The sequence below is a fragment of the Anser brachyrhynchus genome (assembly GCF_964034855.1).
Source record: "Anser brachyrhynchus genome assembly, chromosome: 21".
NCBI lineage: Eukaryota > Metazoa > Chordata > Aves > Anseriformes > Anatidae > Anser > Anser brachyrhynchus.
This window is the reverse complement of record NC_137714.1, coordinates 9,456,526-9,473,589: the sequence shown is the minus strand read 5'-3', so window position 1 is coordinate 9,473,589 and position 17,064 is coordinate 9,456,526. Positions and strand designations below refer to the sequence as shown.

The 17,064-nt window shown below is 42.0% G+C and overlaps 2 protein-coding genes across 18 annotated transcripts in view; one reads left to right on the top strand and one right to left on the bottom strand.

Annotated features, from left to right (window-relative positions):
* SLC45A1 (solute carrier family 45 member 1) overlaps window positions 1-1,887 on the bottom strand; it is a 77,829-nt gene extending 75,942 nt beyond the window's left edge. For 10 of the 16 annotated variants that reach the window (XM_080563972.1, XM_080563958.1, XM_080563974.1 and 7 more), the window contains exon 1: window positions 1,747-1,885. Coding sequence is in view for 1 of the 16 variants with exons in the window: in XM_080563964.1 (XP_080420090.1) it covers window positions 814-817 (4 nt within the window). In the remaining 15 variants the exon portion in view is untranslated. Of the gene's footprint in view, window positions 1-813; window positions 857-1,746 lie in introns of all 16 variants that reach the window. The other 6 variants (XM_080563975.1, XM_080563976.1, XM_080563964.1 and 3 more) reach the window with 3 other exon arrangements.
* A 909-nt stretch (window positions 1,888-2,796) lies between these two features.
* Window positions 2,797-13,167, top strand: ERRFI1 (ERBB receptor feedback inhibitor 1). 2 transcript variants are annotated; one of them, XM_080563993.1, is made up of 4 exons: window positions 2,797-2,933; window positions 9,660-9,855; window positions 9,974-10,050; window positions 10,595-13,167. In XM_080563993.1, the coding sequence occupies exons 2-4, from the start codon at window positions 9,734-9,736 to the stop codon at window positions 11,791-11,793; spliced, it is 1,398 nt and encodes a 465-aa protein (XP_080420119.1). In that variant the 5' UTR covers window positions 2,797-2,933; window positions 9,660-9,733; the 3' UTR covers window positions 11,794-13,167. The 2 variants fall into 2 exon arrangements, with proteins under 2 accessions (XP_080420119.1, XP_080420120.1); XM_080563994.1 differs by lacking the exon at window positions 2,797-2,933 and adding an exon at window positions 8,631-8,880.
* Window positions 13,168-17,064: the final 3,897 nt, after the last annotated feature.

The window sequence follows — 17,064 nt, the reverse complement described above, 5'->3', positions numbered from 1 at the left end:
AGCCATAAATAATTTTGTTAAACAATCAGAAATTAAAGGCAAAGGGATTTCAGTGAACAAAGACCATAGGCAGAGTCGCTTAACAGTAAGAAGAAAAAATTAAATACAAATCAATTACTTGCACCTGACTCAACTTCTAAATTATCCAAAAGAATAAAACCAGACTTGCTGATAGAAGCACAGGGGCTATAAGGTAGCATCATCTCCAGGGAAAGCCAGAATGCTCTATCCCTGAACCAGTTTCTCACGCACAAACAAGTTAAAGAGCCAAGCAGATATTATTGCTCAAATTCCAACAAAAGACTACTGCAACAGTTTGTCCTACTGAAGTCACTGCAATGTTCTGAAAGGCATTTTAAAAAAAGTTTGTCTCATATCCATTCACAGTAACATTTAGGATTATTTGTACCATCACTGAGTATACATCAACATCTCAGAATTTAAAAAACAAAACAAAAACACTTTACTGCTCAACACAGCTATGCAAACAGGACAATTTAAATTCAAAATAACTCACACCGCATGCACAGTTCATCCACAGAAACATTTAAACAACTACAGTCTTGAAGTCCAGTGCAATAGAAATACAGTAGACCATTTGGAATAAGTCTTAGACCACATACAGTTCACTGTAAGGCATCACCACTAGTTGCCACTCTGTCTAAACATGGGACCAGGGCACAACATAGCGCAGTTTCACCCTAACACAGGGTGTTTTATTTCATCAAAACCAAAACCTCATTTGTCTGCTCTATTCTTTTCTTTGGATGGCTTCCACCCCCCTTTGTCTTTTGCTTTCTCTCATCTGCTTACACATCGAGCCAGCTTTAGAGGACCTCTTCGTTATTTCTCACATCTAAGGGAAAGAAAAAAAAAATCTCTCCAAGTTCATATCCTTTTGCACATCACCTTCATTGATACAACACGACAACAGTTCTTATAATACAAATATGAAGTAGGATACCTTACTGTCCCTAAAAACAAAGGCAGATAAGGGATTTTCAACTGCAGGCATGCTCCACATAGTGCAAAAGTGAAAAGGAAAACCAAAACTCAGCTGTGAAATGAAATCTAGTATTTTTCCTTCTTGGTCATATGTATTCCAGTTCAAGGAGTATAGCAGATGCGTTTTCTTAAGCTATTGTTAGTAGTTCTCAGTGCTGGGAATTTTAGAGCCCATTGCTGACATTTCTTTCATCACTAAAGCAATGACTGCACCGTACAGCAATACTGATTTTAAAACAATTACAATTAAAAAAAAAGTCTATATAGGTTTCCATCGTTTACACTGTAATATGCAGTATCACCTACAATGCTCACAAAAGGCTATATTTACAGAACACCTTCCACTAAGAATCTTACTGCTCTAGCCACTACAGTTTATCATCACAAATGCTAACTCTGGACACAAAATACACTGTCAAGTCTGTGGTAATTCACATATGATTACTCAAGATTCCTAATAAATCGTTGCACGTAAAAATGAATTCATCTCAGGACAAAGTCCTGGAAAGAGAATGTTCACAGCAGCAATTCCTATGAAAGTGAAAAGTTTTGTTCGTTTGTTTTTAAATTTGGTGATGACGAAGGTTAAGTCTTCCCTGTGACCGCAAAGTACTTGAACGTCAAATGAGTCCAGGGGAGAACTAGTGACTCCTCAAACAAAGGCACTGTTACCGCACAGAAAGCTTAACACACTACCAGCGGGGAGAGGAGCACAGACGCGAAAGCCGTAACGTTTCTCACCAGCGGACACGGACGGATAACGCAGGACCTCAGCGTCAGCCCAGCATCTCCCAGTTTCGGCAGCTCATTTCGGGTCGGGAGGAGGGGAGCGAGCACCCGCTGGCGGCAGACGACACGGCGGGCGCCTCTCCCGGGCCCGGCGCTGAAACCGAAGGAATCGGCGTTACCCAGCCCGCCCCCCGCCCGGGCAGGGCGGCGAGGCCCGGGGCTTGCCGGTGTCTCGCCGCAGGCGGGGAGAGCCTCACGCAGGCTCGCGTGTGGCGGCCGAGCGACTTCACTGGCAGTCAGGGACAGGACCTGAGCAGACCGAGGACAGGGGGAGCAGACAGAGCAGCCGCCCGCCCCGCGGGACCGGCGGCTCCGGGGAAGGACACGAGCACGGGGGAGGGGGGCGCTGGTTACCCGCGGGGATTACTTCGTCTGCAAGGGAAAGCTGCGCGGATCGCCGGGGACGGACACAGGCGGGCTCTGGCGAAGCGAGCGTTCGCGTGCCCGACGAAGCCGCAGCGACCCCGCTGCCCCGGAGAGCGGGCTGCGCGCAGGGGCTGTCGGTCAGCGCCGCTTCCCGGCCCCGCCGGAAGGGGCGCCGCCACCTCCCGGAGCCGCCCGCTGCTCCCGGCGGCCGGAGCCGACCAACGGCGCCCGCAGCGGCACCGGGCGCGAACCCCGCGTTGCCGCCGCCCACGAGGCGCCGCCAGCGCCGGCTCTCGCCGCTCCTCCCTCCGGCCTTCGGCGGCCGCTGCCGGCGGAAGCTCCCGTCCGGCCTCGCGCCCTGCTCGCCTCCGCCCAGCGAAGGCGGCTTCCGCTCAGCGCGGGGGTGGCCCGCTCGCAGGCCTGGGCGGCGAGGGGCACCTCGGCGACGGAGGCGGCGAAGTATCGGCGGCGCTGCCTGGAGGCGGCCCAGGGCCGGGGTCCCGCCAGCCGCACTCAGCAGCACCGGCCTGCCCGGAAGCTGCTGGGGCGTCCCCCCTCCCCTCTAAGGCCCTGGCGCGGCCGTCGCCCCTTTAAGGCTCGCAGCAGGCGGAGGGGGCGGGGCGAGGGCGGGGCTCCCCGGCGGCCCCGCCTCCCGCTATAAGAGCGATTGTCTGCGCGCACCGCGGCAGTGATCGGGCGCTGCCGCGGCTCGGCGCATGCGTGTGGCGCTGCCGGCCGCGCGGGGACATGCGGAGCTGCGTGACGCTCTCGGGGTGAGTGCTCCCCCCGCGGGACCGCAGCCTCCCCCCGCCCCCCTCCGGCCGTCGCCGTGCCGGCGGGGCACCCCCGCGGCCAGCGCCGGCCAAGGCCGCTCCCGCCGCCGGGCACCTGAGCCGCCCCGCGGGGCTCGGCCGCGGCCCGGGACCGTTCCTTCGCTGCCGCGTCGGGCCCTGCCGGCGGGGAGAGGAGAGGGGGCCGGGACGGGCGGCCCCTGCGGGACGCCAGGGGCGGCTGGGCCGCGGCGTCGGAGCCGGCCGCGCCGCTGGCGCGGAGCCGCGGTCCCGGCGCGACACGGCCCACGCCATCGGGCGCGGAGCGAGGCGGCGGGCCGCGGGGCGCGCCGGGCGAGAGCGGCGGCGCTTCTCTGCCGCCCCCCTGGCAGAGGGGGCGCGCGGGGCAGCGCGGCCGTGCCGCCCTCCGGGGGCTCGGCGGGGAGGCGCCTTGGGCGCGATCCTCGCCCTGCTCCCCGCGGCGAGGAGCGCGCCTCCGCGGGGAACGGCGACGTTCACGCGGCTGAAGCGCTGCTGGGTGGGACTCGCGCGCGGAGCCGGCGGTGCCCGTACTGGCGTTCCTGGAAGTTAACGCGGCGTGCCGCGCGTTTTCGTCCTGAGCCGACACAGTATCGGTTTCCTCTCGTTCTTCTCTGCATCTTTCGAGCAAAAACAGAGGTCGCGTTGTGGGCTTAGGCTCAGTGCTTTGCACTCTTAATTTAGGATGGCTTAATTTAGGATAAACGTTTCTTCATGATTTAGCACCCCAGTACATACTCATCCTTGATCTTCAAAAATAGCTGCTTTGTGGTGTTTAAATCTGGAGACATCACTGTACTCTTAAAGCATTTACAGTGTAGCTCTTAAGCATGTGTGCACTCCGTGAATGCGCACTGTAGTAGTTACACAGCGTGAGCAGTCTGTAGGGACTCTGACACTTCAGTGATCTTGTGCCACTAGTGAACTGACTAAGAACCATGTGCAGTATCGCTGAAGCAATAAGCTAAATCTTGTTATGATCGATCTAAGGGTAACAATACTTAATTATGTATTGATAAACTGCATGGTAAAGGCTCTGGTGACAAGGTGCATTTGGTCAGTTTGTGGATTCTTGAATCTTTGTCACACAGGATTGCCAGGTGAACGATGTATCTGCATCACAAATGCATTTGAAATTTTTACTGCTTGTCAATGAAGTTGATGCAGAGGAAACAAAACTGCTCTATTCACCCGTGTTACTTTATGCTTAGACTTAGTTTTATTTCCTTACCAATTTTCCTATATGGGACATTTTATTTATTTATTAAATAAAAGCCAATTTTTTGAGGGGGCTTCTTGGTAAAGCCCTTTGTCATCCTCTGCAATATAGGAATTATTTCAGAGGAGAACAGTTCCACTTCTCTGTAATGAAAAACAGAATTAAAACTTATCACAGCGAGTCTAATGCAATGGTTACGACTGAGTCAGCTAAAAAGGAATTTTTATTTCCTGAATGTAAGCTGGCTATATTCACATTAAAATTTTCAAGAGGATGAAGTACCATGCCTTAAACATGCATCTGAAATTTGACAAGCAGAGGCAAGGCAATTGCCTTACTATTTAATTATTAGTTTTCTGCTAGCAATTTACAGGTTCCTCCCAGTTGCTGTGTAGGACCATGAAATGGTAGCCCAGATTTTAAATAAACTTAACTCCTCGATGAAGTGCAGTTCTTGAAGTATATTCCAAAATAGATGACTGTTACGATCTCAATACGTGGTCTGTGCAATTGATCTGTCTCTAAATTTATGCCCATCATCTTCTGGATTATAGCCGTAGAATTTATTGTATTTGCAACCTCATATGATTTGAGCAGCACTTTTATCTGTCTGCACTAGGTGGTCATGTTAAACACTCTACAGCAGAATTGTCCATTTGTGGTTGAGAGAATGTATAGTAAAAACTCTCAAAGTTACAAATATGCCTCATTTGTATAATAACCCTAAAGGATAAAGTTCCTCTGATGGAACATCTTCGGGGGCCTATATTTATTTTTATTATTTCTGGGACACAGTTTACTTTGTGAAATTGCACAGCGGAGCTTAGATGCCTAGTAAATAAGATCAAGGCATTAAATGAATAGATTTAAAACAACCTTCTTGTAAGATCGTTTTTGCTAGTTGTCAGTCACTGAGCATTTATCTGGTTTCAAAGACAAAAGTACTTAAGGGTTGATATGACCACTAGAGAACAAAGGGTTTATTGTTGTGGGGGTTCTTTGTTTGTTTGGGGGGGGGGGGTGTTGTGTTTTGTTGTTTTGTTAGTTTTGGGTTTTGGTGGTGGTGGTGACTTCCACCCTCCCCTCTCCCTTTGTTTTGTTTGTTTGTTTTTACGTATATGGAACTCCAGAAAGTATAGTAAGGTAATTCAGGCTTTTAAATGTCCAGTTGGAAGTCTGAAATACTTAAATATAAAAAGGGGACTCTATTTCAGATACTTATGTTAAACAGAAAGTCAAAGGAAAAAAAAAAAAGGAAATTACATCACATTGTCAAATAAGGAACAGCTAGCTAGAGTGGATGACTTGCAGTGCAAAAATGTGCCCCTCCTCCTGTGAATTGCTTCTGAGATTTGTTAAAGATATGTGAACAAGGTGAACAAAAATAGGTTGTAGATTTAAGGTTGCTATATTTTTTTCCCCTCCCAAAAGTGGTAAGTAGGTCTTTTCCCCACCCTTCCTTTCCCGTGTCTTAATAAGCTGCTTGTTAGGATTGTTGCCTTCATAAAATTTGTCCAAAATTTGTACAGGTATTCAGAAATGCTTCATAGCAAATTGCATCCATATCCATTAAGTGAAACATTCTGGGACTTGTTCAGTCTATTGTGCAAACCAGAATTTGGTTTATTATGAAACTGGCTTGCCTCAAATACTTGGTAGTGTTGGAGCATTGAGCAGGAAACGGTAACAAAAGTCTGTGATCAGCCATAGGTCATGAACAAAGATATATGCAATTGCTTCTTAGTATCTAAACAGAGGAATACTTGTGGTATAGCAACAGTAATTAGTGAAACAAATCAGTATGAAAATTGTATTGAGGATGCTTTATGTAACTCAGTTTCAGCATTTCTTCTCAAGATTTTCCTGATATATTCACATATCCATTCCTCACTGTATAAATACCCTACTGTTAACAGGTACATTTGACAATTTTCAGTTTAAATGTATCCTTTAGGATAATTAATATTGGTTAATGTGAGCACCCATGAATGATTAAAAATTCTCCCCTTTGCCTTACAGTGGATAGTGTTGTATTTCCTAATGTACTCTCAAACCTTTGAGTTGCCCTGGCTTGTATCAACACTGTAGTGATTACTAGCTATAATTGTATTTTGAACTAACCAAGTTTCTTTTGAATAACACAAACTATAACACCTTCAGAAGCACTCAAAGTGCTCAATCAGTGCACTCAAAGCACTCGATCTCTCTCTGAGTGTCATAATCTGTGCATAACTAGGCCAGACAAGCAGAGTAACTGGAAACCCATTTTGAGGAACATAAATTGTGCAAATGAGTAGCAAACAAGCGTGAGAGATACAGAATGCTTCATTATTGCTTAGTGTCCATTTTCTTTTGCAAATTTAGGTTGATTTTATTTATGGTAAATTTAGAGCCTTAAATCTTTAAGGAGGCAGTATTGGACCAACAGTTACAAGTTACAGTGGAAACTGTTGGTGTTTATATTTTCTTGACTGACTTGTGTATTTTTTTTAAAACCAATTGCTAGAAATTATGTACTGCTCAGCTTTAGAAAGAAGACTGCATATAAAATGTCGAGATTGCACTTCTCAATTCAATAACCTTATGGGTCCCTCTTAAGGTACTGTTTGTTTAAACAAGCTTGTTTGTTTAAACACATGCTTTACAATGTAAGCACCAACTCTCCAGACTCTGGACTGAAAAAGTATAAGAAGGTGATTTAGTGAAGGAGCACATACATACCTTAACTTTTGAAGCATGGAGGACCATTTCTTAACTCAGTCCATTCAGAGCTCCTCATTGAAACGTGACAAGTCACCTGTGAGTTCAGAAAGAGGTTATTGGTAGAAGCTGGCAAGTTTTATGGCTGCAAAACGTATTTGTGTTTTATTTTTAAAAATAGTCAATTGAAATAAGTGAAAATTACTTTCTACTAGAGTATGTAAATATTTAAGTCCATTTCAGAAGTGCTTAGCATGCCAGAGGGATTTCAGAGAAGCAATTGTGCAACTATCAGTCTTGAGAGCTGAGATTTAGACAGCATTTAGAAAGCTGACACAGTAATTACTAGCAGTAGTTTTGGCGTGGGATCTGATGGAGGTTGGGCCTCTTAACAAGCCCTGCAAGGGTTGTATGTTATCATAGCAAGTGCATTACATGCGCGCTCAAACTATAGCAATGCCACCCCCCTTCCTGTCTCAATTTTTTTGTATCATAATCAATGTCTCTCTCATGGTCTTGTCAGATATTGCATGCTCACTGAGGTGGAGTACTGTCATTTGCTGACTAATCAGTGTTCTGTACTAGTGATTTAAACTTGTAACTTACATCTGACTTAAAAAAAAAAAATTAGAGGTGCAAACTCCTTCATAGACATTATTCTGAAGTTCACTAATTCACTCTCCTATGTTTAATTTGCAGATTCATTACTAATAGTCCAGAATCTGTGAGGCATGAAAAAATCATTACTCAGTATAGCGTAAGCTGATATCATAGGTGTCTTATTTGTAAATTGTGTTATGAAGATATAAATTAGATATTAATTAGAAATGGTGCTATATTTGTACTGTGCTTCTTAAGAAATCCATTAGATCAAAAACACTTCAGTCTTCTCTTCCACCATAGAAATCGGTTCTGTTTGCACTTACAGAACTAGAAGGAAGATACTGCTGTTAGAGAACTATTGGAGATTTTCTGAACTCATTTGCTAATCATAACTGTGTCATTACTTCCTGGGACTGCATGTTTATATTTAATTTTACTGTGAAAATCTGCAGTTCACATTACTGAAAAGAGTCCAACTGGACTGTGTAGTGCAAAAATTAACTGGCTTAAGCTAGCTTTTAAGGAGATTATCTGCAAAGGAAAAACATACTCTTCACTAAAATCAGAAGGGCAGAAGTAGATGTGACCAAGACTCTAACACTGTAGTCCAAACACTGGTTGCTGGGCCCTTGTTCACTTCCAGTAAAGCCAATAGCCTCCTGTCTAGAATTCTTGTTAAGTTGCTGGTTGGAATATTCTGGTATCAGCTAGTAAATAAAAAGCACTTCTGTTGACACAAGTGTTGCCACTGACAGTCATGATTAAGAAAACATTTGGAAAAGGCTGACAGAGTTCTTTGTCAACCAATTATTTATAAAAGGCAAGTGTTGGTGTTAGATTGCAAATTAATCCTGGGACACCTGATTTACAGTCCTGCTTAGAAATTTTCCCATCCCTCATATTACACATAGGTATAATGGATCTTCTTAAAGGAAAAACAAGATGACTTGTCTGCATAAAAGAATTAACCTATTTTTGAACAGATTTATCATAAGCTATTACCTATTTCTGTACCCTGTTTTCTTGTGGTACCATACCGTGAGGGGGTTTTCTTGATACACTTAGTCCACCGATGTAGCTGGCTCTCAACTGTTGGTTGAGACTTTTCTTGAGGTGGATTTTTTTCTTCAGGGAAAAAAAAAAAGTATTTTAATAAACCGGTCATATTCTTGAGAAAGGTGCAAATTAAACCTCTTTTTTTTTTTTCCCCAGCCATAACACCATAGTGTATCTGCTGAATATACGATAGTTGCGTAGATGAAGAGCAGACCCAAAGAACATCCTTGCTTAGACCAGGACTAACCTTCTCCTGCTTTCAGAATTGTTGACTAGTTTTATACTGTTTCTTTTCCTGAAACAATACATTCTCAATTTCCTACACAAAATCCTGTGAGTCAACTTGTTCCTTAGACTATGATTTCTTACTGAATTTAAGGCAATTTCCAATATACTTTTTTTCCTATTGTAAACAGGCCAGACAATGCATTGTTCACACATTTGAAGTAAATCTGAACACAGCAGGACGGTTTAAATGGAGGTTATTTCAAGTCACTAGATTTCTGACTTGTTTGAAATAAGTAGCTAGAAGACTCAAGCATATTTTAAAGTATCTTGATGCTTAAAATTGTTTACAATAGTGACTGCTCTATATAAAAAGTTCTGGAATTCTGACCAAAATAGTAATTCTGTTTATTGGAGCTGTTATTTGAGAAAAGTCCATTTGTTACTCCACTTAAGGTAGCACTTAAAAACATGTTAGGCTATTATGTGTTGGCTACAATGGAATCCATGAACTCATCAGCAAAAAGACATAACTATAGGTATATGTCTACTAGAAAGTTAAATTGCTCTGGTAAGCTAAATTTGTTCGAGTATCTGGCAGTTTATATATATGAACTGAAGTTGTTGATGCACAGTTCTGATATATCAGTAGCTTTACTTGAACATTTGTCTTGTCTCTATACAGTTTAATTCCATGTAAGAGAACTTATCTTTTGTTCTTCAGTTTTACAGTCAGAAACAAAGTAAGAAATTTTGTAAAGTTTTCTTTCTGGCATGTATGGGGACAGAAAAACTGTTACAGAGCTATTTAAATCTTCGAGGTTTTGAAATTTCAGATTGGAGGTCAACTCATGTTTGCATTTCTGATAATTTGTCTTTTTTTTCAGGGAATGCAAATTGCAGCAAGTCTGTCACCCGCTGAATTTCTAGGGTTGGGAGACTGATCACAGAGCAGTACACAATGTCAGCTGCGGGAGTTGCTGCTCAGGAGATGAGAGTCCCATTAAAAAATGGATTTCTTCATGCTAGTCAAGGTGTGGGGAGTCTGAAAACCTGCTGGGGTAGCCACAGTGGATTTGAGAAGTGAGTGTAAAATTTGATCTATAGCATTTCACATATATGAAAATAAGTATTGAGAATATTCTACCAGTACCAATCTGTGGCTTATTTACAGTGAAGGCTTCTTTTATTATTTTTTTAGTACTTTCTTTAATGTGGACCCTATAGCAGTGGCATATAACTTGAATCCATCAGCAGAGCAACATTTACCATCCATTGGTAAGTATAAAGACTAACATAAATCTTTAGGTTGTGTAATGGATGTGTCTTGGGGGGGAAAAAAATCTTCAAGTCTTCAGTAAGATAATAAGTGCTTTCTGATTTTGGATATAAGGCTGCCCTCTGGCGAGGGAATGCAGACATTTCAACAAAATACTACTTAAAAACAGTAAAAACATTTTAAATGATGTGAGGAAAAAAACCCACACACCACACTTTTCCTTGTATTTACAAGCCTCTGAGTTTCCATTATACTCCTGATTTGGTATGTCTGTTAGAATCTTCATAGCTACAGCTCTGTTCTATTGTTTATGCGTGAGGTCTCTTGAACTACCTCATTTAACTGGAGCACTAGCCTAAAACAATAAGGTAATCAGCTGCTGTCCTAATTAAGCACATAACTAAAAGAGACCTAAGGCTTGCTACTGGCATTATTAAGTAGGCACTACTTCTTGCATTACAGGAAATAGTTAAACATGCAGTGGGAAAGTCATATGGTAAAGTATTACTTAGAAAAGTTTCTAAGACTTTCTCACCTTTTTAGGGCACTCTTCCAACCACGTTTCCACAAGCGACCACAGCTTTGCTGAAAGTTGTATACAGGTCCCATCTCAGAAATCTAGTCCAGCTCCTGTAAGTCCCAAAAATGAACAGCCAATTTCAAGATGTGAAGACTATCTTGCTCCTGGCTTTAGTAAACTGTCATTAGCTGTAGGCTATGTTTCTGAAGAAACACCTCCTCACATGCCAACAAAAAATGGGCCAATTCAGTTTCTGTGTGCATCTTCCAATGACCGTAGCTCCAGGCCACTACCCCCTCTGCCTATTTCGGAGGATCTTACTCCAGATGAGGTTGACAGAGAAGTGGAATTCCTGACTAGTTCAGATACTGACTTTTTGTTAGAAGATTATGAACTTCCTCCTTTTAAATCCAGTGCTCCGAGCCGGCGGAGCTTTAGGGGTTGTGGACAAATCAACTATGCATATTTTGATGCTCCAGCAGGACCAAAAACAGAAGATACCAACCCCACACAAAGCCTAAATGGATACACATCCAGTATTTATCCTCCCCCACAGCAGCTGCATCGACGTTTGCGAAGGTCTCATTCAGGCCCAGCTGGCTCTCTTAATAAACCAGTAGTGAGACTATCTGGATACTTAAACAGGTCTTCTCCAAACTCTGATGAAGATAAACCAGAGATTCCACCGAGGGTTCCCATACCTCCAAGGGCTCTCAAACCAGATTACAGAAGGTGGTCAGCAGAAGTTGCTTCTAGTGCATACAGTGATGAAGATAGGCCTCCCAAAGTGCCCCCTAGAGAACCTCTGTCACGGAGTAATTCCCGTACACCGAGTCCTAAAAGCCTGCCGTCATACCTCAATGGGGTTATGCCCCCCACCCAGAGTTTTGCACCTGATCCTAAATATGTCAGCACCAAAGCTCTGCAAAGACAACATAGCGAAGGATCTTCCAACAAGGTCCCTTGCATTCTTCCTATTATTGAAAATGGTAAGAAGGCCAGTTCAACACACTACTACCTGCTGCCTGAAAGGCCTCCATATCTGGACAAGTATGAGAAGTTCTTCAGAGAAGCAGAAGAAACTAGCTCTAACATGGAGATGCAGTCCTGGTCTGGTGACTGTGTAGCTACTTCATCCGCAACAAAACTGGACTCAAAACCTAGAGTGGACATAACTGGTCATCTCAAACGAAAACATCTGTCTTACGTGGTTTCTCCATAGTCCCTGGGAGCACAACACAGCTGAGCTGTTGAGGATGGAGCAAAATTGTATCACGTTACAAAGTTCTTAAGGTTTTCAAATAATGAAGTAGTACAAGTTTATCCTCTGAGAACTAAATAGTGGATGGTAAAGTCCTCTTATACTGCATATCTCTGATACGTTTCTTAAGACTGTTTTTTGTCTTGGTATGTAGAGCTGAAAACTTACAAAGATTCCATAGAAACGTATGGAGAGACAGTAGTCACAGTTGGCCAGTTATATGCTACCCTAGATTAACGTATTTGGTAGTCACGTTATAAAAAAAAAAAATCTAGCTTTGCTTATGAGTTAGTTATAAAGCTGACAACAGAGCAAATAATGCAGTACATTTTTTGTATCAGGCATTTCCAAAACTTTTTTTTTTTAACCCAGTAACTGCTGAGAACAGATTCTATTCTCTTTCGCTATGATATGCCAACCTGCTAAGAAGGTAACTGCAAGATCAGTTATCCGCTTCAAGACTTGTTAAGAATAACTAAAATGTGTTTAGAATGATGAGTCCATTTTACAACCTAATTGGAAACTAATAGACTTTTACAGTGAAGCAGCTTGGAATTGAGTTAGGCTTTGCAGATTCTTTCAGTTGCTAGAGGCACTTGGCTCAATTTTGCAGGTTTTCCTAGGAGAGACATGGACCAGCTATTGCTAAGCCTCTGCTGCTGCTCTTTTCCTGCTTGATCCTAGAAAGATGTGAAAGTCATAAAAGTGACAGAGGATATGAGCAGCTATATGACTGCTAGTAGGTAGGCAGCAACAACTACATGCTCATCTAGAGTCTGAAATTCTGAGTATACGAAAAACAAACAACACAAGCTGGTCTTGTGTTTTGGTTTCTGTTCAGTATTTTAGGAGAGGAGGAGTGTGAGGGAAAAAAAAACACGATTCCATTTATGAACAGTGTCAGTCCTATCTCTGCTTCAGACACTGCTTCTTGCTGTTTAATTTTTCCTCATTCTGCCTCAGTGTTCCAGTAAAGTTAATTGAAGTGCCACATTTGTTAGCAGTTTCTCATGCTCATTTTGATTACATTTATCCTCTTACAGATAAGCACAAAAGAAAGGGTGCTCTTCAACAGAGGTACATGAAAATGAATATGTTCCTCCTAACAGAAATAAACAAGCTGTTTACAATTTAAACTGCTGAATGAGATGTTTGAGCTATTTTAAAGCTTACTTTTTGTTTTAGTACAGACTAAATGAAGGTGAAATACATGCTATAGAAATGCACTGATATTTCTGCATCATGTACAGTATTGAATAAAGAAGAATTCACTTTGTATTTTGAATATTGTCATGTCTTGAATTTAATAAAGTTATAATATACTTATTTATGATACATTTTGGTTTTTGCTTCATTGAATATTGTATGCAGTTATTCATTTGAGCTTTGCATTTACTGGGAAATTCAAAGAGGAAAATGTTAAATATGCAACAAATGTTGAACTCAGCTTGCGTTTAGGATTGACATGGAAGTGTTCAATAATTCATGTTGCACAAATTAATTTTAATTCCTCCTTACTAACTGACAGCTTGGTGCGTATAGTCTGCTGGCAATAAAACATCTTGTAAGATTAAGTTATATGGCCTATCAAGATTAATAGCCTTTGTTACTTGTGAAGTCACCCATACCATGTTAGGTACTGTCTTACAGAAAAGAGGACAGTAGTGTCCCTGACTTCAATTTTTCAACTGTTAAAAAAGGAACTAAATTGTGTGCTTGAGGGCGGAGTTACTAATTCTGAATATGAAAAAAAGCTCAAGTATAACATCATTTGTTTTCGTTTTGTTTTTCACGTTAAGCAAAAAAATTACTAATATTCATCACAAAATATATGTATTTAACTGTAGTACCTGAGCCATGGATAAGGTTGCTGAAAATATGAAGAGGCATCATAGTTTTTTGATCTCTTAGCTGTGTATGCAGGTAAATACTTGCCTTGATCTGGCAGTCTGGAATCATCACATTTTCTGTGAATGAGGTTATTTCAGAATAAAGCAGGTTATTACCATCCTTGGAATCACACTTGATGAAAAAGTGTCAGGTGTAGTTTTTCAGTAATGCCTAATTACTTTGTTTTTTGTTTTTTTTTTTTTTAGCTAAGCAGACTGTTACACTTAAAAGTGCTTAAAAACCTCCTGCTGTGCCATAACACTGGTAAGAACCCACACAAAGATTGGCCTCCACAACATAAACAAGTTATCTAATCTTATGCAAGGCTGCTGACAATAATATTAATTCTACAAAAAGCTCCGTTTCCCATCTGGATTTTTCTTAGGTGGAAAATGAAATTAATAGTTGCAACCTTCCCCATAAGTCCGAGCAGTTTTAACCCTAATCCACAGTATAAGAAGGACATAAAACTAGTAGGATGTGTCTAAAGGAGGGCTATGAAAATGTTGAAGGGTCTAGAGAGGAAGATGTACAAGGAGCTGCTGAGGTCACTTGGTCTGTTCAGCTTGGAGGAGACTGAGGGGAGGACTTGTGGTGGCCAACATCTTCCTCGCAAGGGGAGTGAAGGGGCAGGTGCTGATCTATCTCCTCTCTGGTGACAGCAACAGGATCCGAGTGAACAGCATGGAACTGGGGAGGTTCAGGTTGGATATTAGGAAAATGTTCTTCACTGAGAAGGCAGTCAGGCACTGAACAAGCTCCACAGGTAAGCAGTCAAGCAAGCCTGCTGGAGTTCAAGGAGCATTTGGACAACATTTCCAGCTTTTGTGTCTGAGTCCTACTCCACTGCTGGTACTTGGAAGCCCCTTTTCTGCCTAGGTTCCTGTGCTTGCACTTACTGCGCTTTTTCTCCCTTAACTTGAGATTCTCAAAAGCCACAAGTCTCAGTTCAGCCCTTAATAACTTTTACTCTCAAGTTAGTAGCAAACCCACTCTTGCATGGGACAAAGCATCCCCATCCAGATAGCCCACAGTAAATGTCTTCCTAGCTTTCAATTAGATTGTTTTGACTTGAGTGTCCAGGGAAGAGCCATGTTCCTCATGGGCTAAGTGCCTAGTGTACAGAGAAATTAAACCTTAACATCTTGACAGGGAGGCCAGCCCAGGCATTCTGTGCTACTGGATGTATAAAGCACTATTTGCATGAAGTAAAACTGTAAGTTAGAGCCATCCTATAACTCATTACACGTCACACTGACCTGCTATTGCTTAGTATTTGCACAATACAAGCCAAAGACTAACAGCTGAACATGTCTTCAGTTTAAAATGGTGCGTTTGTTACAATTTCCCCATCCCCCACTACTTATTTTCACTTCTGTTAGCTGTGATGGTTCGCTAGCCATTGGGCCAAAGCCTTTTCTGCTAATAAAGCAGCAAAGTATTTTTTACTTCCTCAGAGTAAGATCTACTTCTGAGCATGAGCTACTTTTGTATTAATAGCAGTGACAAGCTTAAAAAAACATTACAAAATCTGTGCATTTGATTGGTCTGACAGAACCTTTTCTGAAATTCCAATTAGTTTGAGACTTTTAACTTAACCTCCACTGCAGTTTTTCCTTCTAGGAAAAAACAAACAAAGCACTGTATGCTCCTTTCCTGCAAGTGTTCGTGTTGTCTACTCATTCCTGAATAGTTAAAAAAAAAAAATCTGTATGAAAAAAGACGTGCAGCTACGGAAAGGCAATGCTTCCCCCAGTTTCCTGATATGATAAGTGGGCTGAAAGTTAACTCCATCCTAGCCAGACCCAGTACACTTGGAAAACACCATTAACTGAATTTCTCCACTATGATAACTTGTTCTTAAACAGTTAACATCAGGGAACATCACACAACTTTAACGGGAAGTCATTTAAAAAACTTTTGATCATCAGTTTCTCTTGCGTCCTAAAAGACAAATCTAAACACAAATAAACCTGATTTAGGATCATACTGATAGAAAAATTCCATAATAGTTTAAAATTATTGATCATTGGCATTGCTATTGTTATTAGTTTTCCATTCATTCCTAAACTGCAATATGTACGGTTACTACTGTATAAATACCACAAAAAGAGCTGTCATTGAAATTGCATTTCCTTCTGCTCCAGCCTTTGTTTTGTTTTTAAAAGTCTGAATGATGTGGTAGGTTTGAAATGTTAAAGGAAAGTAACCTGACAGTCCAGGACAAAGTCGCCAATTTTGCAAGGGCAGTTAGTTATTGCAGTAGGGAGTAGCTGCTGATGGTGTCCAAACTGATAGTATATCAGCTTAATCCTGGAATTCAGAATTAAGATGATGCCCAGACCAGTCTTGGTGCAATTCCTATCCATCAAAATCATGACTATAGACTGTGGCCCCTATGAACACTTCTAATAGTTGTACAAACTGTGTATTTGTACAGCTGCCCATTTCCCTCCCCAACCCCCCAGTCCAGCCTAATATTTTATTTTCTTGATAACTTGTTTTCCTAAACTGTTTCTATTCATTTAAAACAGAAAACATATGGTAAAGATTCTGTTTCTCATACTTCCTGAGCAATGAAAATCTAGCACACAAAATTTAATTATACTTATTAATATTTGCTAAATACCACTGCAGAGATTTCTGGCTGCTGAGTTTGTGATTAGCATTTGTATAAACTGAAAGAGGCGTTATCCCCACCCATCCTGCATTGTAATTCAGGCCTTGCATAATCCCCGCCCAAATGCCTATTTTCAACCACACAGCTCATTACTTTTTCTGAATCACATATGGAAGCCACACCTGTGATTGCTCATAGACTTTTGCTCTACTATTTATATATTGGTGTGCACCTTGATCCTAGTTGTGGTTAATTTTGGAAAAGGTGTTTTATATTCCATATTTTAAATGGTGTGCCACTGAAACATGGTAATCATTACTGCTATTCATTTCCTTACAAAGTGATTCAGAAGAGTAGCTTCTCTGTTTAAAACCTGCAGCTTCTTTCTCAAGGTCACCCACCTTTATGACTTAAATCCACAGTGAAGAGCGCAAATATACCGACATGAAATGTAAAAAAAAAAAAAAAAACATGCCAAATTACCCCACCATCACCACCCTGAATCTATTCAAGGGTGCTAACCGTTGCATGTTTTATCATGATGGCTGAACACTTTGAGGCCCTCAATGCACAAAGTCTCTGGATCAAGCATAGGATACACGATCCTGACCCCAAAGAACAATCTGTCAACCATCCACCCTGGTGACAGACACGTATATTCCTGTTAGCTAAATAACTTATTTTGCCTTTAAAAATGTTTATTATTCTCACAGCAACTTGAA

Coding starts and splice junctions, on each gene's coding strand:
- ERRFI1 (XM_080563993.1), top strand. CDS start 9,734: ATGTCAGCTGCGGGAGTTGCTGCTCAGGAGATGAGAGTCCCATTAAAA. Junction 9,856..9,973: donor AGCCACAGTGGATTTGAGAA/GTGAGTGTAAAA, acceptor TTATTTTTTTAG/TACTTTCTTTAATGTGGACC. Junction 10,051..10,594: donor GCAACATTTACCATCCATTG/GTAAGTATAAAG, acceptor TCACCTTTTTAG/GGCACTCTTCCAACCACGTT.